General features: G+C 34.8%; 1 protein-coding gene across 7 annotated transcripts in view; it reads left to right on the top strand.

Annotated features, from left to right (window-relative positions):
* The window catches only part of LOC149086528 (transmembrane protein 117-like), a 255,499-nt gene that overhangs the window by 68,297 nt on the left and 167,732 nt on the right, over positions 1-19,470 (top strand). For all 7 annotated transcript variants that reach the window (XR_016196129.1, XR_016196130.1, XM_089255986.1 and 4 more), the window contains exon 4: positions 14,181-14,416. Coding sequence is in view for 5 of the 7 variants with exons in the window: in XM_089255986.1 (XP_089112112.1) it covers positions 14,181-14,416 (236 nt within the window). In the remaining 2 variants the exon portion in view is untranslated. The remainder of the gene's footprint in view (positions 1-14,180; positions 14,417-19,470) is intronic.

The following is a 19,470-nucleotide window of genomic DNA, read 5'->3' as shown; positions in this document are numbered from 1 at the left end:
CTACTACGTGAATACCTGAACATAGCGGTGAGAGCATTCTATTTTATTGTCTCATTGTAATGTGTGAGAGAAAAGGCTGACTGAGAAGATAACTTATAAAAATGTTGTACTAATTATTAATAGTTAATAGAATAAATGTTTATAATTTAACCAAAGTCTTGTTCCATTCATTATTGTCATCCATTCAATGATCACTGGGGATAAATTAATAAAGAACTGGGAAATGCAAGATAAACATTGCACTATACGATGGAAACTAAATTTTCAAAATTTATTTGATTTCAATTTATTATCTTGGTAAGGTCCCCAATGCCCCACACCGTGAGAAATAGAAATCCCGACAGAAATTCAGCTTATATGGTAAAAATAAAATGCTTAAAATTTATTGAATCACAATTATCTTGGTGTACGTTCCAATGTCCCTCGATGACTTCAATGAATACTTTCCTTCATTTGTTAAAAATTAAAATAGAGATGGGAAGGGGGAACATTTTTCCGGCAAATGAGAAAAAAAATTAGTTCCATTTTTTACGCCTAAAGCAACTAGCCTGTTTATAAAATCACAACAAACATTTGAATTTTAAAGCAATTCAAATTTGTCTGCACCAATACACCAGAGGAATTGAATACAAGGAATTGTGAAAAGTGTCTCTGGTGTATTGGTTAGTGCACTTGCCCGGTATGCAAGGGGACCCGGGTTCAATTCCCAGAGGGGACAAATCACTTCCTTCCAAATATCAGTTTCGGCATAACATCCAGAAAATTCAATTTTCCCATATACAACAGAAACAACTTGGCGAGGAAAATCACCAGCAACTCTGAGTAGTTCTGCTCCCACCCACTATAAACTAACCTTTTTTCCAATGTGTTTTCAAGTTCAGTCAGATAATTGAAGGCAAATGCTGAAACGTTCAGGATTACGTGATGGGAAAAAAATTACAACGTATTAACTGTTATTCAGGGAAATACGAATAATAAAAATTGAATTTTTTGGTTCTTAAAAAAATGATTCATGAAATTATACAGATATTTTGACACATTAAGTTTTATAACTAGTAGAAATGTGCCACTTGTAATTCGCGTTGCAAAAGTTACTTTTTCAATTAGCATTCACACTTGTTTTCATTTAGATTGCGAAAAGGCACCATTTTAATACCCAAAATATTTTGCAGTTTCTTAACATTTGTACCTCCTGTTATTAGCATGCTATGCTTAGATTTGATGCTGTCATGAGCATGACTCAGAAAAATTTAATCAAGTGCCAAACAAACATAGATACTGGGTTGCTTGTAGGTCCTAATTTGACCTTTATTTCAACAGCCATTTGTCATAGACGGCATGGTTCCTATTTAGAAAATATGCTCAAAATGTGTTCAGAAATTTTCTCTGGCAGTTGTGTCAGTGTGTCAATTAAAAAAAATTGATATTTTTAAATTTCCCCTGTCCTTTAATTTCCAGTTAGAAAGTTGTTACCCTGTTGTTTCTGAGGCCAACATAATAAATTCCATGTTCTAAGTGCAATATTTGCTGAAATTTTTTGAGTTGAAAAATCTGAGAAAAGTTAAGAAAAAATAAACTAACGGATAATGCTTCTTTCCCTCATTTGTGCTGTTCTTTCCCAACTTTTCTGATTTTTGAATTCAAATATTTATGACACAATGAATTTTTTTTTCTCAGAACTGGTGCGTGATTTCTGAACACATTTTGAACAGTTTTTTAAATTGGAACCACACCTTTATGGCAAATGGTTGATGGGATAAAGACGCATTAGAACTTGAAGGACCCCTCCCTGTATATTGTTGTACCGGTTGGAATCAATACATGAAGAACAATTTATTGAACTTTTTGGTGAAAACTAAGTTTAATTACTGTTATAGGCACCAAGACTGGCACTCTGGTTGCAATCCTGTGCAACACAATGCATAATGTGGGGAAATGAAAAGCCTTTTTTATTGCTCACCTCTTTTTCTTTAATTCTCCTTCCTCCACGCCACAGTAATAATCCATGCTATAAATCTGAATAATCCTTAGGGCGTACACACACATATAAACATCCACTTGATGAATTGAAATAACCACATATATCTACATGTGGATTGATGGAATTTAACAGATCGTACACAGGCACTTCCAAATTTTTAAAAAAATCATGAGAATGCGAAATAAAAATTCACCAGAAAATTCCATGGGGTTTGAAGTAGCTTGGCCTCGGCTCAACAGAAGCAGTTTTACACCGTGAACAATGGAAAAAAAATTGGTGCTGAAAAACGACTGTGAGCAGAATATGTAGCAACAGCACTATCACACAATGAAAGCGAAATGACACAAAGTTCAACAATGCAATAGTGCAGAAAATTTTTCTTTTAATACTTGCATGTGAATATGCAAATTAGACGTAAGAGGGAATGTAGTAATATTCCTACTGCTATAACCATAGATGTGATTTCGCTTTTACTTTGTCATAATCTGACACCTGAACATAAATAATAAAAAAAATAAATAAGAAATGCCGTAGCTTACCACAGTGTAAATGTATTGGAATATTTGTGAATGAATAAATGATGGCAAGGCCAACTTGATGCACCTGAACTGCATTCAGTTAAATCAGAAAAAAAATTATCAGAAAAAAAATGTAATTTTTTTTCTGATTTAACTTAATTTTTTCTGATTTGCCAAAAATATATTTTTTTTATGCTTCCTCCTCGTTATTGTTATTTAATTAAGCAGGTTTAAAGCCCTAGCAGACAAAGAAGACAGTATAATCCAATTAGAGCAAGCAATCTGAGAAAATAAACACAAATGGCTATTAGTCTGACCATTGGCATACACAAAGGGGTTCTAACCCACCTTGAGCCAAGATTATAGTGTTATTTTGCATGAAAAAAAATGTAAACCCTCCCCTCAGAAGGGAAAAAATCTGAAACCCCCGTCGAGACATAACTGTAGACTGTTCAAGTATTACTTAAGCAAAATTATGGTTTTTTTACCCCTCCCCCACCCCACTTGTCAAAAAAATCAAGTAAGCTGGACCAAAACTTTTTTGACAATAACACTATAAATACAATCTGATACAAAAACAGAAAATACTGGTACAAAAAGACAAAAAAAAACAACAACATATAAATACATAGATTAGGAACATTCACGCTGTGACCCCAAGGGACTAAGGTGTCCTTCCAGTAGGTCTAGAAAAATAATCTATTGTCTGTTGGCACATGGCAACCGTCATTCACTTTCAATTTATGTTATTTTTAAAATAATCTTTCATCTTTGTTATTTTAATGTAAAGTAGCACAAAGAATTATTTAATATCAAGTTGTGTGTACCTCCACTTTCCATCTTATTTGTGTAAATCGGTATTGCATACTGTTACTGTTATCCATCGTTTGTTAAACATTTTGTTACTGTCATCAATTATCTGTATTTATTGTATGATTTCTTCATAGTTTAAATCTTTTGCAAATGAGTAAATATTGAAATTTGAGCTCATATTTGTACCGTTCATTGTATGGAAAAGTCTTGGTATTTTAAGGCCATTCTTCGCTTTTGTCATTTTTCTGAAGTTGAGCTCTGTGATCCCTGCACAAACAGGATGCAAATACCAATGACACTTTTTGCAACAGATAAATTCAGTCTTATCAATTACTTGGTCTTTACACTTTTCACACGTCAGGCGATCCATTTCTTTTGAGTTATTTTTCTGTATTTTTTCCCTCTTTTTTTTCTATTTTGGTTTTTTAAGACTTAATTTGTGATTTTCAACAATTTTTGTATTTAGATCTTAGTTCGAAAAGTTTCTCATAGATTGCGGCTCTGACCTCATTTCTTTGACATCTTTGCTACATTAGCACACTATTACACATATATAGGCTACTCTATTTATGATATTATTTTAGTACTCATATTATTTGTACATATTTACCACCCTTACAGTCCAGTAGCTTCCGGCACTAATATTTCCAATACTCCTCTGATATAAACACTTAATTTTGACTTTATTTTCGGAGCTCAGAGACAGTGTGTCCGTAAGTATTGACAACATGTTGCCAACCCTCAGATTCTAGATTAGTACTGTTATCAACCAAGGGGACTTCGACTGCCCTCCCCATCCTAGAGAAGTATGCAGGTGGGGATATAGTAATACATAATGTATAATTTATACCTCCCTCATGACCTCTGAGAGATAAAAATTGAGTTAAAAAATTAAAATTTAAATAATTTGAAAAAAATTAAAATATTGCAGAAAAATGTCTATGTACTGTTTTGATTAATTTCTGTAAATTTAAAATGTTTTTGGAAACTTGTGATGAGGAAATATTTTGAATAATTTACCCTGTGCCTTCCCCCTTCCTGAAGGTAGATCCTATGTAAGTCCCGGATCCTCTTTACTTTTGTTGATTTGAAGCAACCTATGAGAATAGATCAAGCGATTTCAGGACATTGCACTCCTGAGGTGACCACCTCTACGAATCAACAAAACAACCATCAATTGCTATTGTGCTTTATAATATTCTTGCTAACATCTCGCCAGCAAACTGAAAATATAACTTTTTCGATTCCTCTATAATAGTGCATGTACAGTATGCATAACTTTTAACCGAACGATGGCGATATCTTGGGTTCTATTTATTGTAAAAAACAAAGACCAGTAGCATTCTTTTTCGTTTGAGATCTTCAATAAGTATATTGCTTTCATTTTTTTATTTAGGGGTTATCATTTTGAAAGTTCAATAATAACCCCATTTTTTTTCTTCCATACTTGGATTTAGTATCTCAAGAAATGCTGAAATACCAAATTTCATCAATTTTAAACGAACAGTTAGTGAAACATAAATTATTGAAAAACGAGTGTCGTAATGTTAAACAGAAACATTTTGTTTTTGAACACAATTGCTGAAATAACATAGGTATCTCATTACTTTTTATTTTAAATGATAGATTCTTATGGGCCAAACATAATTTTATTACTCATTTTGAATTTGGCTTTTTTTAAAATGAGTTATGAATTATTAAAACATATTTTAAAAATTTCTGAATAGAAGCCTACATTAATTTTTACTTCATTCGAATCGGCACAGTCGAAAACCCAACAGAATCAATTTTCATTCCGATCTGACATCTATTTCGCAAGATACAAGTGGTTATATGAAAATGACCACTTTTAGGGACCATATACTAGATATAAATTTGAAAATCATTGAAAAATTTCTCATGACAAATTATGCGAAAATGTTTAAATATGAAGCTCATAACTTGAAATATTGAAATGGGCAATTATTGTTTTAAGTATACATTGATACGATAAATAAGTCATCCATCCAGTTTTTCAACCTTTTTTTTAAAGTATTTGAGTAAACAAATAAACAACAAAATTTTGCAATTTTTCAATATTTCAGAAATTAGTTTCGTTCCTTAGACAACATTCATAAGCTGAAATGGTAAATATAATAATGTGCAAGGAATTCAAAAATTAATACTATACAATTAGATTGGTGTTAATATTTATGGAGGTAATAATCAATAAATAATGGTTCACCCAATAGGGCGTATCATCTTAGTGTGCAGCAAGTTTAGGGTAGTGGCAATTGGTGGAGTTGTCTCTGCTAAACCAACGGCATTTCGTTTCATCCATATTTTTTTTAGCGTTATTAGAAATTAGAGAATTACAAAATGAAACAAAATTATAATATAAAATAGTGCAATTTGTTCGATGAAAATTCTTATATTTTTTCCTAAATTGATGAAATTGTCATCACAAACAATTGCTTTGTGACATCGTTAGAAATAATTATGGTATAAATATTAATTCAATTGCAGATATGGAGTTATTAAAATGAAGAGTAATAAAAAAAGTTTGTTTTTCACTTCTATAAAATAAAAACTATTTATTTTTTAACAGCATTAAATCCAAACACTCGCATAGCATATGGAGTATTTATCGTTCAAAACTTGTTTAGTGTGTGTGTGTTTTTTTCTACTGCAATCAACCTTCCAATCCAGTTTCTCAATGATTAGAATGTCCCCAAACTCATTTTCACTCATATTTCTCTCATTTTTATACTTACAGCAATGAAATTTTATTTTTAGGGTAAATGCAATGCGGTAAATCAGATAAGATGGGAAAAAAATAAGAGTTTACATTGAAGATTTTGAAGTTTGAACTGTAATAAATATGTAGATGACCCCTCACCAAGACAAATTGCACATAGTCAGGTAGAAAATCACAAACCATAATTTTTGGTGAAAACCGCTTTATACTACAACTTTTAGAACCAAAGATATTGCCATCATTTGATTAAAAGTTTTGCGTACTGTACATTTTGAACACCCAGAAGAGCCATCGTAGTTGGTTTCAAAACCCCTTTGATCTAAACAATCTTCAATGTTGGTTTGCTGAGCTGTTTAGCATATTGTAGTGCACTGTGAGTTTCAGTAACATGTCAAATGTGGCTATCACGTTGATCTGGTCAGAGTATTGATGCATTATTTTCCGAATAACATGTCAATGCTTTGATTAAAAAGGTGAAGAATGATTCTATTAAAAATCTATATCAACGCAATGAATGCTCAATTAACAGGAAATTGTTGATAATATTACACGTCTTCAGTTGTATGAGATATTGTACTAGATTTGGTTGGAAATAAAGATAAAGTAATGTATGAAGAAATTCGCTCCAGAATCACTTCTATTTATTTAAAGATAAGTTTTTTAAATACCAAGGAATGTTATAAAGATCTGGCGATACACTACGATTCTGACGACAAACTTGTAACATGGTCTTGTTGGCGCTCGCCTGACCTTTACCCCTTATGTAATGGTAGTGCATGTGTTATGTTTTATTATTGAGTTTGTGTTATGTCTATCATATACTTTATGTTTATAATTATTTTCTGTCGACTAAACAAATTTTTGTTACGGACGTTTTCGGTGCCGACGTGTCACGAACTGTTTTAGGAAGAAAAGAAACTAGTTTCCGATCTTGCCGTTTGGAATGTCGATGGAGGCGCATGTACATTACTCCTCATTTGTATGCTTAGTGATTTGAGAGCTATATATAATCACGTCTGTGCTTCAAATCGGTCTTCAGTCTCATGTAGCACTAAATTCGCAAATCATCCAAACAACACGGCTGGTCCGATGTTCCAGTCACACAAGTTCCCGTCAGTTGCTCCCCAAGAATGCCGTTCAGGGATGTCTGGTGTCCGTTCTCGATCTTAATGCCTTCGTAGATCTGGCGTTGGCTGGCATGGTCAATAGCAGTGATCTGATAGTTTCCTCGTATGACGCTGCAATCTGATGCTACCCCTTCGTCATGACGTCCACCATCGGACTCCACCGCTTGAACGCCAAAATCCATGTGTAGCACAGCAGATGTCCGCGATCTAATGACGCCTCTTCGTCAACGTCCTGGGTTCGTCAAGATATCCGTTAACTGGATTCCACCACTTGATCGCTGAATTCCTTGTGTGGTTCTACCTGTGTTCGTGATCTAATATCGCCTCATCAACGCCCTGGGTTCGTCACGATATCCATCATCTGACTTCTACTGCCTGATCGGTGAAGACCAAGTTTGGTTCTGTCGACGTCCGTGATCCGATTCTGCCGCCTCGTCGACACCTTGGGTTCGTCGCCGAGCTCTATGTGTAACTCTACTGACATCTGTGGTCGAGCATCGTTTCTTGAAGACCATAGCTCAGTGTCACTTCCGCCCTAGTCGCTTCACCATAAGTATACTTTGCGATTTTCCTTCTAGTGAAGGGTTTGCCCTTGAATTGATGTCTTAACTAATGTGTTTTAACTTGTAATCAGGGACGCCGGAACATATCTGCTGGTGTTAAAGCAATACCAATCATTTTTATAGTATTGCTCAGCAATACCAATCATTTTTATAGTATTGCTCAGCAATACCAATCATTTTTATAGTATTGCTCAGCAATACCAATCATTTTTATAGTATTGCTCAGCAATACCAATCATTTTTATAGTATTGCTCAGCAATACCAATCATTTTTATAGTATTGCTCAGCAATACCAATCATTTTTATAGTATTGCTCAGCAATACCAATCATTAGAGCCCGGAAGTTCAGGCAATTTTGCCTATTTTTAAATTTTTTGGTAAAAATGCCTTTTTTGAAATTTTCGTGCCATAAATGTGTATTTCAACATACAATAGTTTCAAGTTTATTAGTGAATTTCAGAGGCCATAATCTGTAATCCCGAGAAAAAAGTCCCACCCCCACTTCCAGCCCATTTCACGCAAATGAGTGATCTGAGAGACTGGTGTTGCCATGCATTAACTTTGCTTTGGCCAGATGGTGTTAGATGTGAATGATTTTGTTTCAGATGAACACAGCCCGTGCTAGAAAAGCAGGGGAAAACAAAGTTTTTGGTTTTCTCCTGGCACGCTTTACATGATGTCTCGGCCAGGCATTGGATTGCGTTGTACGTGCATAGCTGGCTGATGGCTCTTCCAAGAGGTCATGAATTGACGTCATGGCTCACACAAGGCGGAGTAGGAGCAGACAGGGCACATGGTGTTTTTATTTTATTTTTTGTATCATAAATGCACTGCAAACAACCATGGCTATTTATTAAGCATACATACAGCATTTAATATTCGATTAAATTGACCGGAGTGGCCCTCAGGGACGTTTGGCAGATACGACCACACAGGGCCTCGCGCTTGAAGGGGCCCTGTATTCATTGGCGTACGCAAAGGGGGTCTTGGGGTTCTCATCCCCCCCCCCTCGAGCCAAGATTATAGTGTTATTTTGCAGAAAAAAATGAAAGCCCCCCCCCCCAGAAAGAAAAAAAATCTGAACCCCCCCCCCCCCCCCCCGGGAAAATACTGCGCTTTTTCTCTATTTTTGTAAAAAAAAAAAAAAAGAGATAGCAATTTTTCAACTATAAAAATTATAATGATTATTCCAAATAATACATTGCTGTGTGTTGGAAAGCGATGATGAAACCAAGCTCAATAGCAAAACTTTGCGTTGAAATTTCTCAGTCCTGGGAATCGCCACTCACAAGGTGACTACAATGGAAAGTACCGTTACAAATTATCTACATGATTTGCATAAATTCTTTCCCTTCTTTTTTTAGTTTTGTCTTTGTGCACAATTTTTTTTGTTTAACGTTAATGAGTAATGCAGCAGAGCCTAATATATTTCTCGTTAAATTTTTTTTTCTCGTTAAATTTTTTAAATATTTCTTGCATTTTATATTTGCATCTACATCTTATTGCTTTGAATTTTATTTTATGCCATAGCATAGACGAATGACATATCAAAGTGCATCCAAGCATTTGTGTTTAATAAAGATAAATGTAAAAATGTACTCCCTATCGTCTCAGCCAAATTAATTTTTGCATTGTCTTGTCATTGTCATCTCTCATTTTCCCACCCCCCTTTTTCAGTTTTCCTCATCAAGATAACACCACCATCATTTTGTGTTAATTTTTTAAGTTAAATTCTTAAACTTTCACGACAAATATCTTCTATCATCCCTGAAGGAAGCCAAGGAAATACAGATGTCTTGCTGGAAGTCATGAAGAGGAAAACGAAGGGTTCAGATTTTGAATGTAGGAAACGTAGTGTGAAGTTTCACGAAGGACAGTGTGTTGGTCAAGCATCAAGCGTTCTTAATGAACTGAGCTTGAGGGAATTAAAAGAATTGGACATAACTACAGGAAACTCTGAAGTCAGAAACTCTTTCTCATGTGGTGAGCTATGTGAGAATTTAGATGTTCCAGTGGATCAAGTAGTAAGACCTTTGACTAATTGTTGCGTAAGTGAGGTCGTTATGGGATCAAGGGATATTGAAGTATCCTCCGAGGATGGTACTGTTTTAAGTGTTGCGTTGAAGGTTGAACTGCGTGATGAGTCACAATCTTGCAGTAAGAAGTTTGCCAATGTGGGTTTTGCCATGTGTGAAGGACGAGGATGTAAAGGACGATAAATAGATGAGATGGAGTTCGACGATTCAACTGGGAAAGAAGAAAAGTGTTATTTGTATACCGCCGTATAGAACAAGTTCATCTGAGAGAACCGCAATCAGTGATAGTATGAAAGAATAGAAAGATAATGGTGGGATAGTCACTAGGTCACTGTATGCAAGTACAGTATTATTGGTGAAGAAGAAAACAGATGAGAACCAATTAGAGTTCTCTACTACTGTTGATTGAACATACAGTCAGTGAAAGGTAAATTCTCATTGCAATCCATTGATGATTTACTGCAGAATTCGGCAGGAAGTAAAGTGTTTATGACATTGAATCTAGCTCATGGATACTCGCAGATACCCCTAAAAGAAGAAGCAAAGTTGAAAACAGCATTCATCACCCCAGATGAAACAGGACAGAGAGTTTGAACGTATGATATTCGGGTTAGCAAATGACCAGGGAGTTTCAAAGACTGAAGTATCAAATTTTCGGTTCACTCATGAACACAAAAGTCTTGTGCTATCTCGATGATATCTTGATACCAGAAAAGGATTAGACAGATATGATAGAGAAAATTAGAGAAGCATTTGACAGACTAAGGACAGTCCAGTCGGGTTGACAAAATATGAATTCGGGAAAAGAGCTGGAGTTCTTAGGATTCGGTGTCAATGCAGAAGGTATTCAGTCAGGTCCAAGGAAGTTGAAGGCTGTCAAGGACTTAGATATCCGATAATGTGCATAAAATACGTAGATTTCTAGAACTGACTAGTTTCTTCAGAAGATTCATAAAGAACTATGGACAGAAAGCTGATCCATTGGCACAACATGAAAAAAATGAAGTGTTTACTTGGAAAGAGGAACAGGTGAGAGCCTTCGTAGAACTGAATAATATGTTGATGTGTCAACCCACACTATGATGTGACAGAAGAAACTGGAGTCCATTGTGACATGAGCTTGATCGGGTTAGCAGGAATGTTGTTCCAGAAAGGGATTGATGGCAAGTGGCATCTAGTATATTTTATGAGCAAGACACAGAAACTGAGAGCAAATATCACTCGTAAATTGGAGTTGATAACGATTGTTTGGACGTTGGACAGATTGAGACAATTTCTATTTGGGATCAAGTTCACTATCTCCACTGACTGTCAAGCTTTTGTCTACATCAGTTTCCCAACCTTTTTGTCCCATTGCCTCTTTCTTCAGAAATTTTTTTTCTCCTATTGCTCTCCCCCCCCCCCCCCAAATACAATCTAACCCATAAGATCCTATGTTATACACGTAGCTTCTACTGCCCCCTGAAACATTCCAATCGCCCCAAGGGAGCACTAACGCCCACGTTGGGAATCACTGGTCTACATGAATGTGAAGAAAACACATGAATCCATAGATAATGACACTTTTTTAAAAATATGTTAAACAATGAGATAAAACAAAGTATGAATATTATACTGCAGCGTTTATTCAAGCTAACGGTGAATTAAAATCTCAATGGAATTTAATTACCAACTTAATTGGTGAGGATAAATGTAGCAGCATTGACAGTTTTTACTGAAACACCTGTGAAATAACAAATTCAATTGATTTTGCTGACTGTTTTGATGACTTTTTTTCTAACTTTTGTAGAAAAATGATTACCTTCTTAGTAACTGTAATTCATTGAATTGTTCAAATTTAAATATTTTTCAGAAATCTTTTTTCCTACGTATATATAGTCATGAAGTATTGAGTATAATAAATTCTTTACATTCCAAAAAATCGTCAGGATTTGACAAAATTAATTCCATAACTTTGAAATGCATCACACCATTTGTAAGTGATGTTTTATCGTTTATGTTTAAGTTTACTCATAGGCGAATTTCCCGAGTGCCTGAAACTAGCAATCGTTTCTCTAATACACAAAAAGGGGATAAAAAACATAATAATTACAGACCGATTTCTTTATTGTCTGTCTTTTCAAAGGTGATAGAAAAAATAATTAAATCCAGAATAATTAAATTTCTTGACAGCATTAATTTTTTTAGTGAGAATCAATTTGGATTCAGAAAAGCAAAAAAGTACAGAGGACGCTCTTGTTCATTTCCTTTCAAATGTGTATATAGCAGATAACAATAATTGTAAAATTGCATCGTTATTTTTAGATATCAGCAAAGCTTTTGATACTGTGAATCGTGGTATTCTTCTAACCAAACTAGAATATGCAGGAATTCCGGGTTTGCCACTCAAATTTTTCAAAACGTATCTTACTAACAGAGATTAAAGTGTGAAAGTAAATTCCATTTTTAGTTCTAAAAGACAAATTACATGTGGTGTACCGCAGTATTTGGACCTATTTTATTCTTTATATGCATAAATGGCCTGTGTAATTTGAAAGGAAAAATCACTGCTTTTTTGCTGATGATTTAGCTCTTTGTTACTCTGAAAGCTCTTCAATTAACTTGAGGAATAACATAACACGATCTTACCTCTATAAATATCTGGTTTAAAAATAATAAATTAAAACTAAATATAGATAAAACAAAATTTTATTTGGTTCTGGTACTTTCAATGATTTTGGTGTCCTAAAATATCATGGTATGATAGATGGTTGTATCTCAGATTGTATGTGCACAGTTGTGAACAGAGACACTGAAATTACATAAATCTGGAATATAAAATATTATGCACCTGGTTTTCATTATAAGGTGATGATATGCTCTTGCAAGCCAAGGCACAATGTTTGCTCTTCAAGCAGTTGAAACAGTCTTTTATTTCTCAAAATTTTATGCATCTCTCAATGGAAAGTTTTGTGAATGTTTCACACTTGTACAACTCATGATTTCTATCGCAATAAGAACACAAATTGCTAACAGGAGTGAGCAAAGTAACCTTAGGATGGAATTTACCTCTTGCTTGTTTCATCTGCGGAGATCAGGATTTGCTCAATTGCAAGGCACATTGAGAAACTCGAACAGTTCTTGTAGAGATGGAAATTTGACATCTCCCACCCGCTTCTCATTGACAAATCCTGCTTGTTTTGCATTATGAACAGAATTATTATATCTACTGCTAAATTCAAAGTGCACTATTCTAGAGTCTCTGAAGACAAACACATTCAGTTGCTGAATCAGCCAAGCTGAAAATAGCAGTCGATGATTCACTTTGCACTTGTGATAGAATCAGTTTGTTCAGAATAGCAAATACAAGATCTTTTTGTTTGAATACCTCATGTACGGTATGTCCTAAACTATTTCAAAATTAACATTGGTCACGGAGAATGATTAAATGCTCTTCAAGGTTTTTTTTTTTTCACTGAACCCTTGATATATTGGAGCTTTTGTGCTTAGAGACAATCATTTTTGATCACCGAACAAATCAGAAAAGGACAACCATTCATTCAACTCACCCTAGAAGGTTGGTAACATCAGCTTCGACAACTTGATCTCAATTTTGCCTTGTTGGGATTTCTCCTCCTTAGGTTGCGTAGAACAGCTCCGATTCCTCAATAAATTTGTTGATATCATCATCCTTGCATTCACCCTTGATTGGTGCAAATACTACTGAAGCAGACTCTTTTTAATATCACTCAATTTTTTAGCTGTCAACTCACCAGAATTCATTGAAGAGAAACTCTGTAATTTAGATTCTGGTCTCAAAAGTGAAGACTTAATAGAATTTAAAGTAGTTGCTCACTCTATCTAAACTCTATGCAAAGTATTTCTTGGCTGCAGTTTGATGATAAACCAGGAAGAGTGCAGAGTAGGCACAATAAGTCTAACACATTTAAAAATAATAAACTTTAATAAGCACAAAATAAAAGGCGACAGACTTGCAGCTCCTCAAAACGTGACCATCTCATCGCACACTCACACTGATGAAAACGGGCAACAACAATGTACATTGACAAAGAGCATACTACAATGTCACAAGAGTATAATTTGCAATGAAACACATGGTCTCAAACAGACGAGATGGATGTTTCTCTCTATTGCAACTTTCTCTAATAATATTTCCATGTGGGCTGTAGCAATGTTTTTGTAAGAACATTCCCTCATAGTCAACTGACTTTAATTGAGGTTCAGATGATAATTTGAAAATTTAATTGTATTACATGCTGTTGTTTTGGGTCAGTTATGTCCTAAAACATCAGTTAATATTAATGTATTTTTCAAAAAAATACATATATATACATATGCTGTTAATGTAATATATTTTTTTAATTTTATCAAACAATAACCTTCATGTTTTTCTCTATACTATAGGTCGTATTTTCCGACTAAAAATGTTCCGAGATGAGCAGGGTACATGGATGATCATGTTCCTTACCTCCTTGTTGTTTATATACATGTTCTCTTCAGTTTATAACTTCTTTCTTCTTTCTGGTCATCCCAATGGAGAAAAATATCACATTAATTCATATATGGGCATAACAAATGCAACATTCATGAAATGTGCTGCATGCGGTACTTGGATTGGAGATTTTGTTACAGCGTGGATGGCAAGTTCATTTTTTGAATCATTTGACTTTATCATTTACTGTATTAAAACTATGAATTTTTTGTTGTGACAAAGTGGATTGTAAAATTTTCATCCATTCTATTTTGATATTTGATCTTATGATCTGCTTTATTTGCCTTAATTGTCGAATCACTGACCAACCAGGAACCAGTCATTGGTTATCATAATTGCTGAAGGAAATAGAAAATGCTTAGTCACCTAACATTGGATTTTTGACACAATAGTTTAAAAGGGTGGAAAAGTCACAGAATGAGAAAAGGGTTGCAGAAAAGTCACAATTTAAGCGATGGTCATATTTTTTACAAGCCTTAAATTTTTTTTTTATACTTCACCTAAAATCTACCCCCTAAAATCTGGGTTTGTTTTGGGTGGGGCAAAAAAGTTATTTAGACTGGAAGAACGAAAAATAACTTTTCTTTCTTTGCTTGTCTGGACCTTTCAACGCATGAAAGAAAGAGTAACGGAAGGTGGCGTGGCCAGCACTTCCGTTGAGAAAACATGGGGAATCAGGGTTGTCAGATGAAGCCACTGATTGCTCTATTAAAGGGACCAAGTAAGCTCAAACAAACCATGGCTTCCCATGCTTTCCTATGAAAAACATCCCCATTTTTAAAAAACATTTGAAATTTTTCTGTTCACTTTAAGAACTCTATTTTTTCTCTCAAATTCTGTGTATATATTTATACAATTGAATGAGAGCTTTTATAAATTTTAGTTGTTTTCAAATATTAATCAACAGGGAGCTTTTTTCAAAAATAACCAAAATTTACCCATATCTTGTGCCACAAAATTTCTTTTTTTTTCAGCATTTTAATTTTAAAAAATTCTGCCAAAGCATGTAACACCTCAGTGCTGAAAGAGAGACAATAATATGGTCCTGTTTATAGTTAAATTCCACCATTTACAAATTCATGAAATGTGTGCATCGGCTAATAGATATCAGGAAATGGTATAATAACAGATTGGAAAGTTTTAAAATTATTAAACATAGGGAAGGATCAAGATCACTAAAAATATTTTAATAAAAACTACTCTTTCCGATTTCTTTTTTAAAACCAAAATCATTGAATGCCTCAAACCTTGATTAAGTAATAAGCAAATCAACTCTCAGTTACATTTAGTTTCTTTGTGCATTTATTATTTACAATTTCTTTTCTTAACAAATTTTGAGGTATTGCCAGCACGATACATTGCAGCATAAAACATTTGAGACACAAGACATTTTATAAGCAATACTATATTCAAAATCGGAAACATCACAATCAAAAATTCACAAAGATCAACTTGGAAGACAAATGTAACATTTGTGCATGCACTTCTGATCAACAATTTCTTATCTATACTCTTTCTACCATTTTTGATTACATTCACACGTAGAGGTTGGAAAAACACCCACACAGTCAGTGTACCGCTCTATAACAAAAAACATAGTTCACTGGCAATAGTTGTCATCATTACTGCTGAACATCCATTGTCTCCATGTTGAGATTCAGAACTTCTATCTGAAATAATTAAAAAAAAGTATGTAATGATAGTTAAAAAGATATTTTGCATAGAAGCATGTGAGTTACTAAAACCTAACATTGTGTCAGACAAAAATTGTTAAAAATATCCTGACCTTCAGTAATTTAAAAACTTTCCAACAGAAAAAAAAAAAATTCTTTACATAAAGGCTGAGAACAGTGTTTAGACAACACACACGTATAGTACTATGAGAACAAATTCTGTTTGATAGTTTGTATGAAGATATCAATTTTTTCATAGTGACAGTTACCCAATGAACATTATTAGGGGAACACATTTTAAATGACTACTAAACCAGACATGCACCTCGGCCATATTGCTCTGTGAAACTTCTGACGAATTGGTACATGTTAGAATGTTTCTGTTTAATGCTTATTATAGTGCTGCCATCTGGCACCCATAGGTGTTCACTTATTGAAAATTTAGGGAGCGGGGAAGGCTCAGGCTCAAATAATGGAACCTTGTTCATACGACGCGCTGTATAAATGTGAAAACTGTATAACCAACTTTTTTTTTAAATTACCCCCCCCCCCTTTTTCCACAGACGTTTCCCAAAAACGTTTTTGTTAAAAATCTGTCGTTGCGATTCAAAAGATTATGCTTGAGAAGAAATATGATACTATCATAATATTATTGTTGCTATGGCCTCAAATAATCTTACAGTATTCATTTCAAGGTTTAACAGGAAAAAAAGTGTTTTGTAAAACGTCCTATATTTGTTTGTTTTTCTTTTTATATCTAAGCAAAAAGTAGATGTATTGAGTTCCGTTGTTGAAATTTTTTTTTTTTAAAGAAAGACCTGATAGTGTACTTGTTTGCTATCAGCAGGGCTAGAACTGAGAGGGCAACTACCCTGTGCAGCAAAATTTAGGAGGCAGCAATTTTAGGTGGGAACAGAGTGCGAGGAGATTGGCTTGCATTCGCCCTTCGAAGTTCGGAACCACAGAAAATCAACTTCAGCCAACCACCACTTTGGTAATGGTGGGGTTTATCATAAATGACTGTGTATAAGTTTTGAAGGAAGAAATAGAACTTAGCTTTTTCTAGAACTTTCAACATCCTTAAGGTCAACAGAAAACTGTCACAATTGGCTGCCCTGTGCTGAGTTTCCTGCAAAAAAAACCACATCAGTTTTAAGTCATAAATTATTCATATATGTGCCATACATCTAACAATCGACAAATGTTAATAGATGAAAAATGTATAGTTACATTCACTGTGGGCTGTTGAATAGTCTTTACTTGTTAACTAGGAGAAGACCTTTTAATTGCTTCATTATGAGGACTTGAAAGAATCGACTAGGAGTGGAGGTTTAAAGTCGTCCAATCCGCACCTTCTCGTGGTGCAGGCTGTAGGTAGCCATGTTTAACACATGGTGAACGGACGCGGATGGCCTTCCTCCAATTCACCAGCAGTCTGAGTGTCCCTGGTTACGGCAGCAACCAGCAAGACATGAAGACAGAGGGTGCTAAGAATCTCTGGGTTGGACCAGGCTGCCATAAGATGATGACCTTGGCCAGGTATAATATGACAATCTCTTTCTTCAGAAAATTGTTTGCAGGAGTTGGAAGAAGAACTGGAAAGAATAAATTGGGACATCTTAGGCATCTGTGAAATAATAAGAAAAGGGGAGGAGAAAATCGAACTTGCCAGTGGACATGTATTTTACTACAGATAATGGAAGAACCAGTGGAGTAAAATTTCTCATTCATAAAAAGTGGAAAGATCACATAGTTGAGTTAGATAGTACATCTGATAGAGTTGCAAAGCTGGTTATGCAAATATCAAGCAGATACTGGATACAGATTATACGAATTTGTGCACCAACAACAAGCTATTCTGAGGAAAAAGTAGACTTTTATATAAATAACTAGACGAGCTGCATAGTAAAGGAAACCATTATATCAAGATAGTAATGGGTGACTTCAATGCAAGAATTGGAGAGAGAAGAAATGGCGAAAGCTCAGTTGGAAGTCATGGTTACGGTGTACAAAACAACAGAGGAAACCGAATCGTCGAATTTGCAGAGAGCGAACAGTTATGCATCATGAATTCATTTTTTAAGAAGAAACCCCAAAAAAAGTGGACCTGGAAAAGCTCAACTGGAGCAACTAGTGAGATCGACTACATCCTATCTAATGAGAAGCATATGATCCAAGACTGCGGTGTTCTCAACAAATTCAATACAGGAAGTGATCATCAACTGGTTAGATGTAGAATAAGGCTTAACACTAGAATGGAAAGAGCGAAACTTATCAAAAATAAAAAAACTGTCATCCAAGTATGATAAAGCTTCAGGAGCATCGATATAAATTCCAGTTAGAGCTGAAGAACCGATTTGATTTGCTGTATAACACACTGAGGATGAACAAGATGTCACCATGATGAACAAAACTTTAACCACTACCCTAAAAGAAGTAGCAAAAGAAGTCGCTGGAGAAAAAGAAATCAAACCGGTGAAGAAAATAACAGAATGAACAAAGAAACTTATGAAAGACCGGAGAGAATTTCAGATTTAGAAGAATGACCCTAAATCAAAAGTGGAATATGCAGAACTTTGCAAGACAGTACGAAAGCGGATTACAGAAGATGTCAGGAAGTTTAATTGTGATATTGTAAAGAAACCATTGGAAGATAATAGGAGCTTAAAATCAGCAAAACGAAATCTGTGTGTAGGGAGAAAGAAACTTTTTGCACTAAAAAGGAAAGATGGAACCATCAGAAAAGATGGAAATGAAATCATTAGTATTGTTTAGGAATTTTTTTAATACTCTATACAAACATGAACAGGATCGAAACAAAGGAAAAGAAGCAGGAAGAAAAGAAAATGGAGCCGAATTTGTACAAGTAGCAACTGTGCTGAAAAAGGAAGTCTATAAGGGTATAAGATGTATGAAAAAAGGGAAATGCTCAGATGAAGATGGGATTTCAATAGACATTGTTAAAGAAGCAGGAGAAGAATTTGCCACTGTGCTAGCTGCCTTGTTCACAAATTGTCTCACAAAATCGGATGTACCTGAGGATTGGAATACCGCAATGATGGTTCTTCTTTACAAAAAGGGTGAAAAAGAGGATATCAAGAACTATCCACCAATCAGTCTCCTATCGGTAATTTATGAAATTTTCACCAAAGTGCTGACATATAGGCATGAATCCAAATTGGACGAAGCTCAACCAAACGAACAGGCAGGATCTCGAAATGCATTCAGTGCAATGGATCACATCCAAACAATCAGGGAACTTATAGAGAGACACAAGGAATTCCAATTACCATTGTGTATGGCCTTCATTGATTTTGAGAAAGCGTTTGACTCTGTCTTCACATGTGCTGTTGTTGAAGCTCTAGATATAATTGGGGTAGAGAAGACTTACATCAATATCATCAAGAAAATATATAACAAAGCAACTGCAACGATTCGTTTGGATAAAGGAAAAGCAAAGATTAAACTCGGAAAAGATGTCAGACAGGGTGAGATACTATCTCACGAAAAATCTTTACCGCTGTTTTAG

Source organism: Pholcus phalangioides, unplaced genomic scaffold (genome assembly GCF_987345545.1).
Source record: "Pholcus phalangioides strain wild (caught in Gottingen) unplaced genomic scaffold, Ppha-v1.0 ptg000004l_1, whole genome shotgun sequence".
NCBI classification, from domain to species: domain Eukaryota; kingdom Metazoa; phylum Arthropoda; class Arachnida; order Araneae; family Pholcidae; genus Pholcus; species Pholcus phalangioides.
Note: the sequence above shows the minus strand (reverse complement) of the source record. Positions and strands in the feature narration are given on the sequence as shown.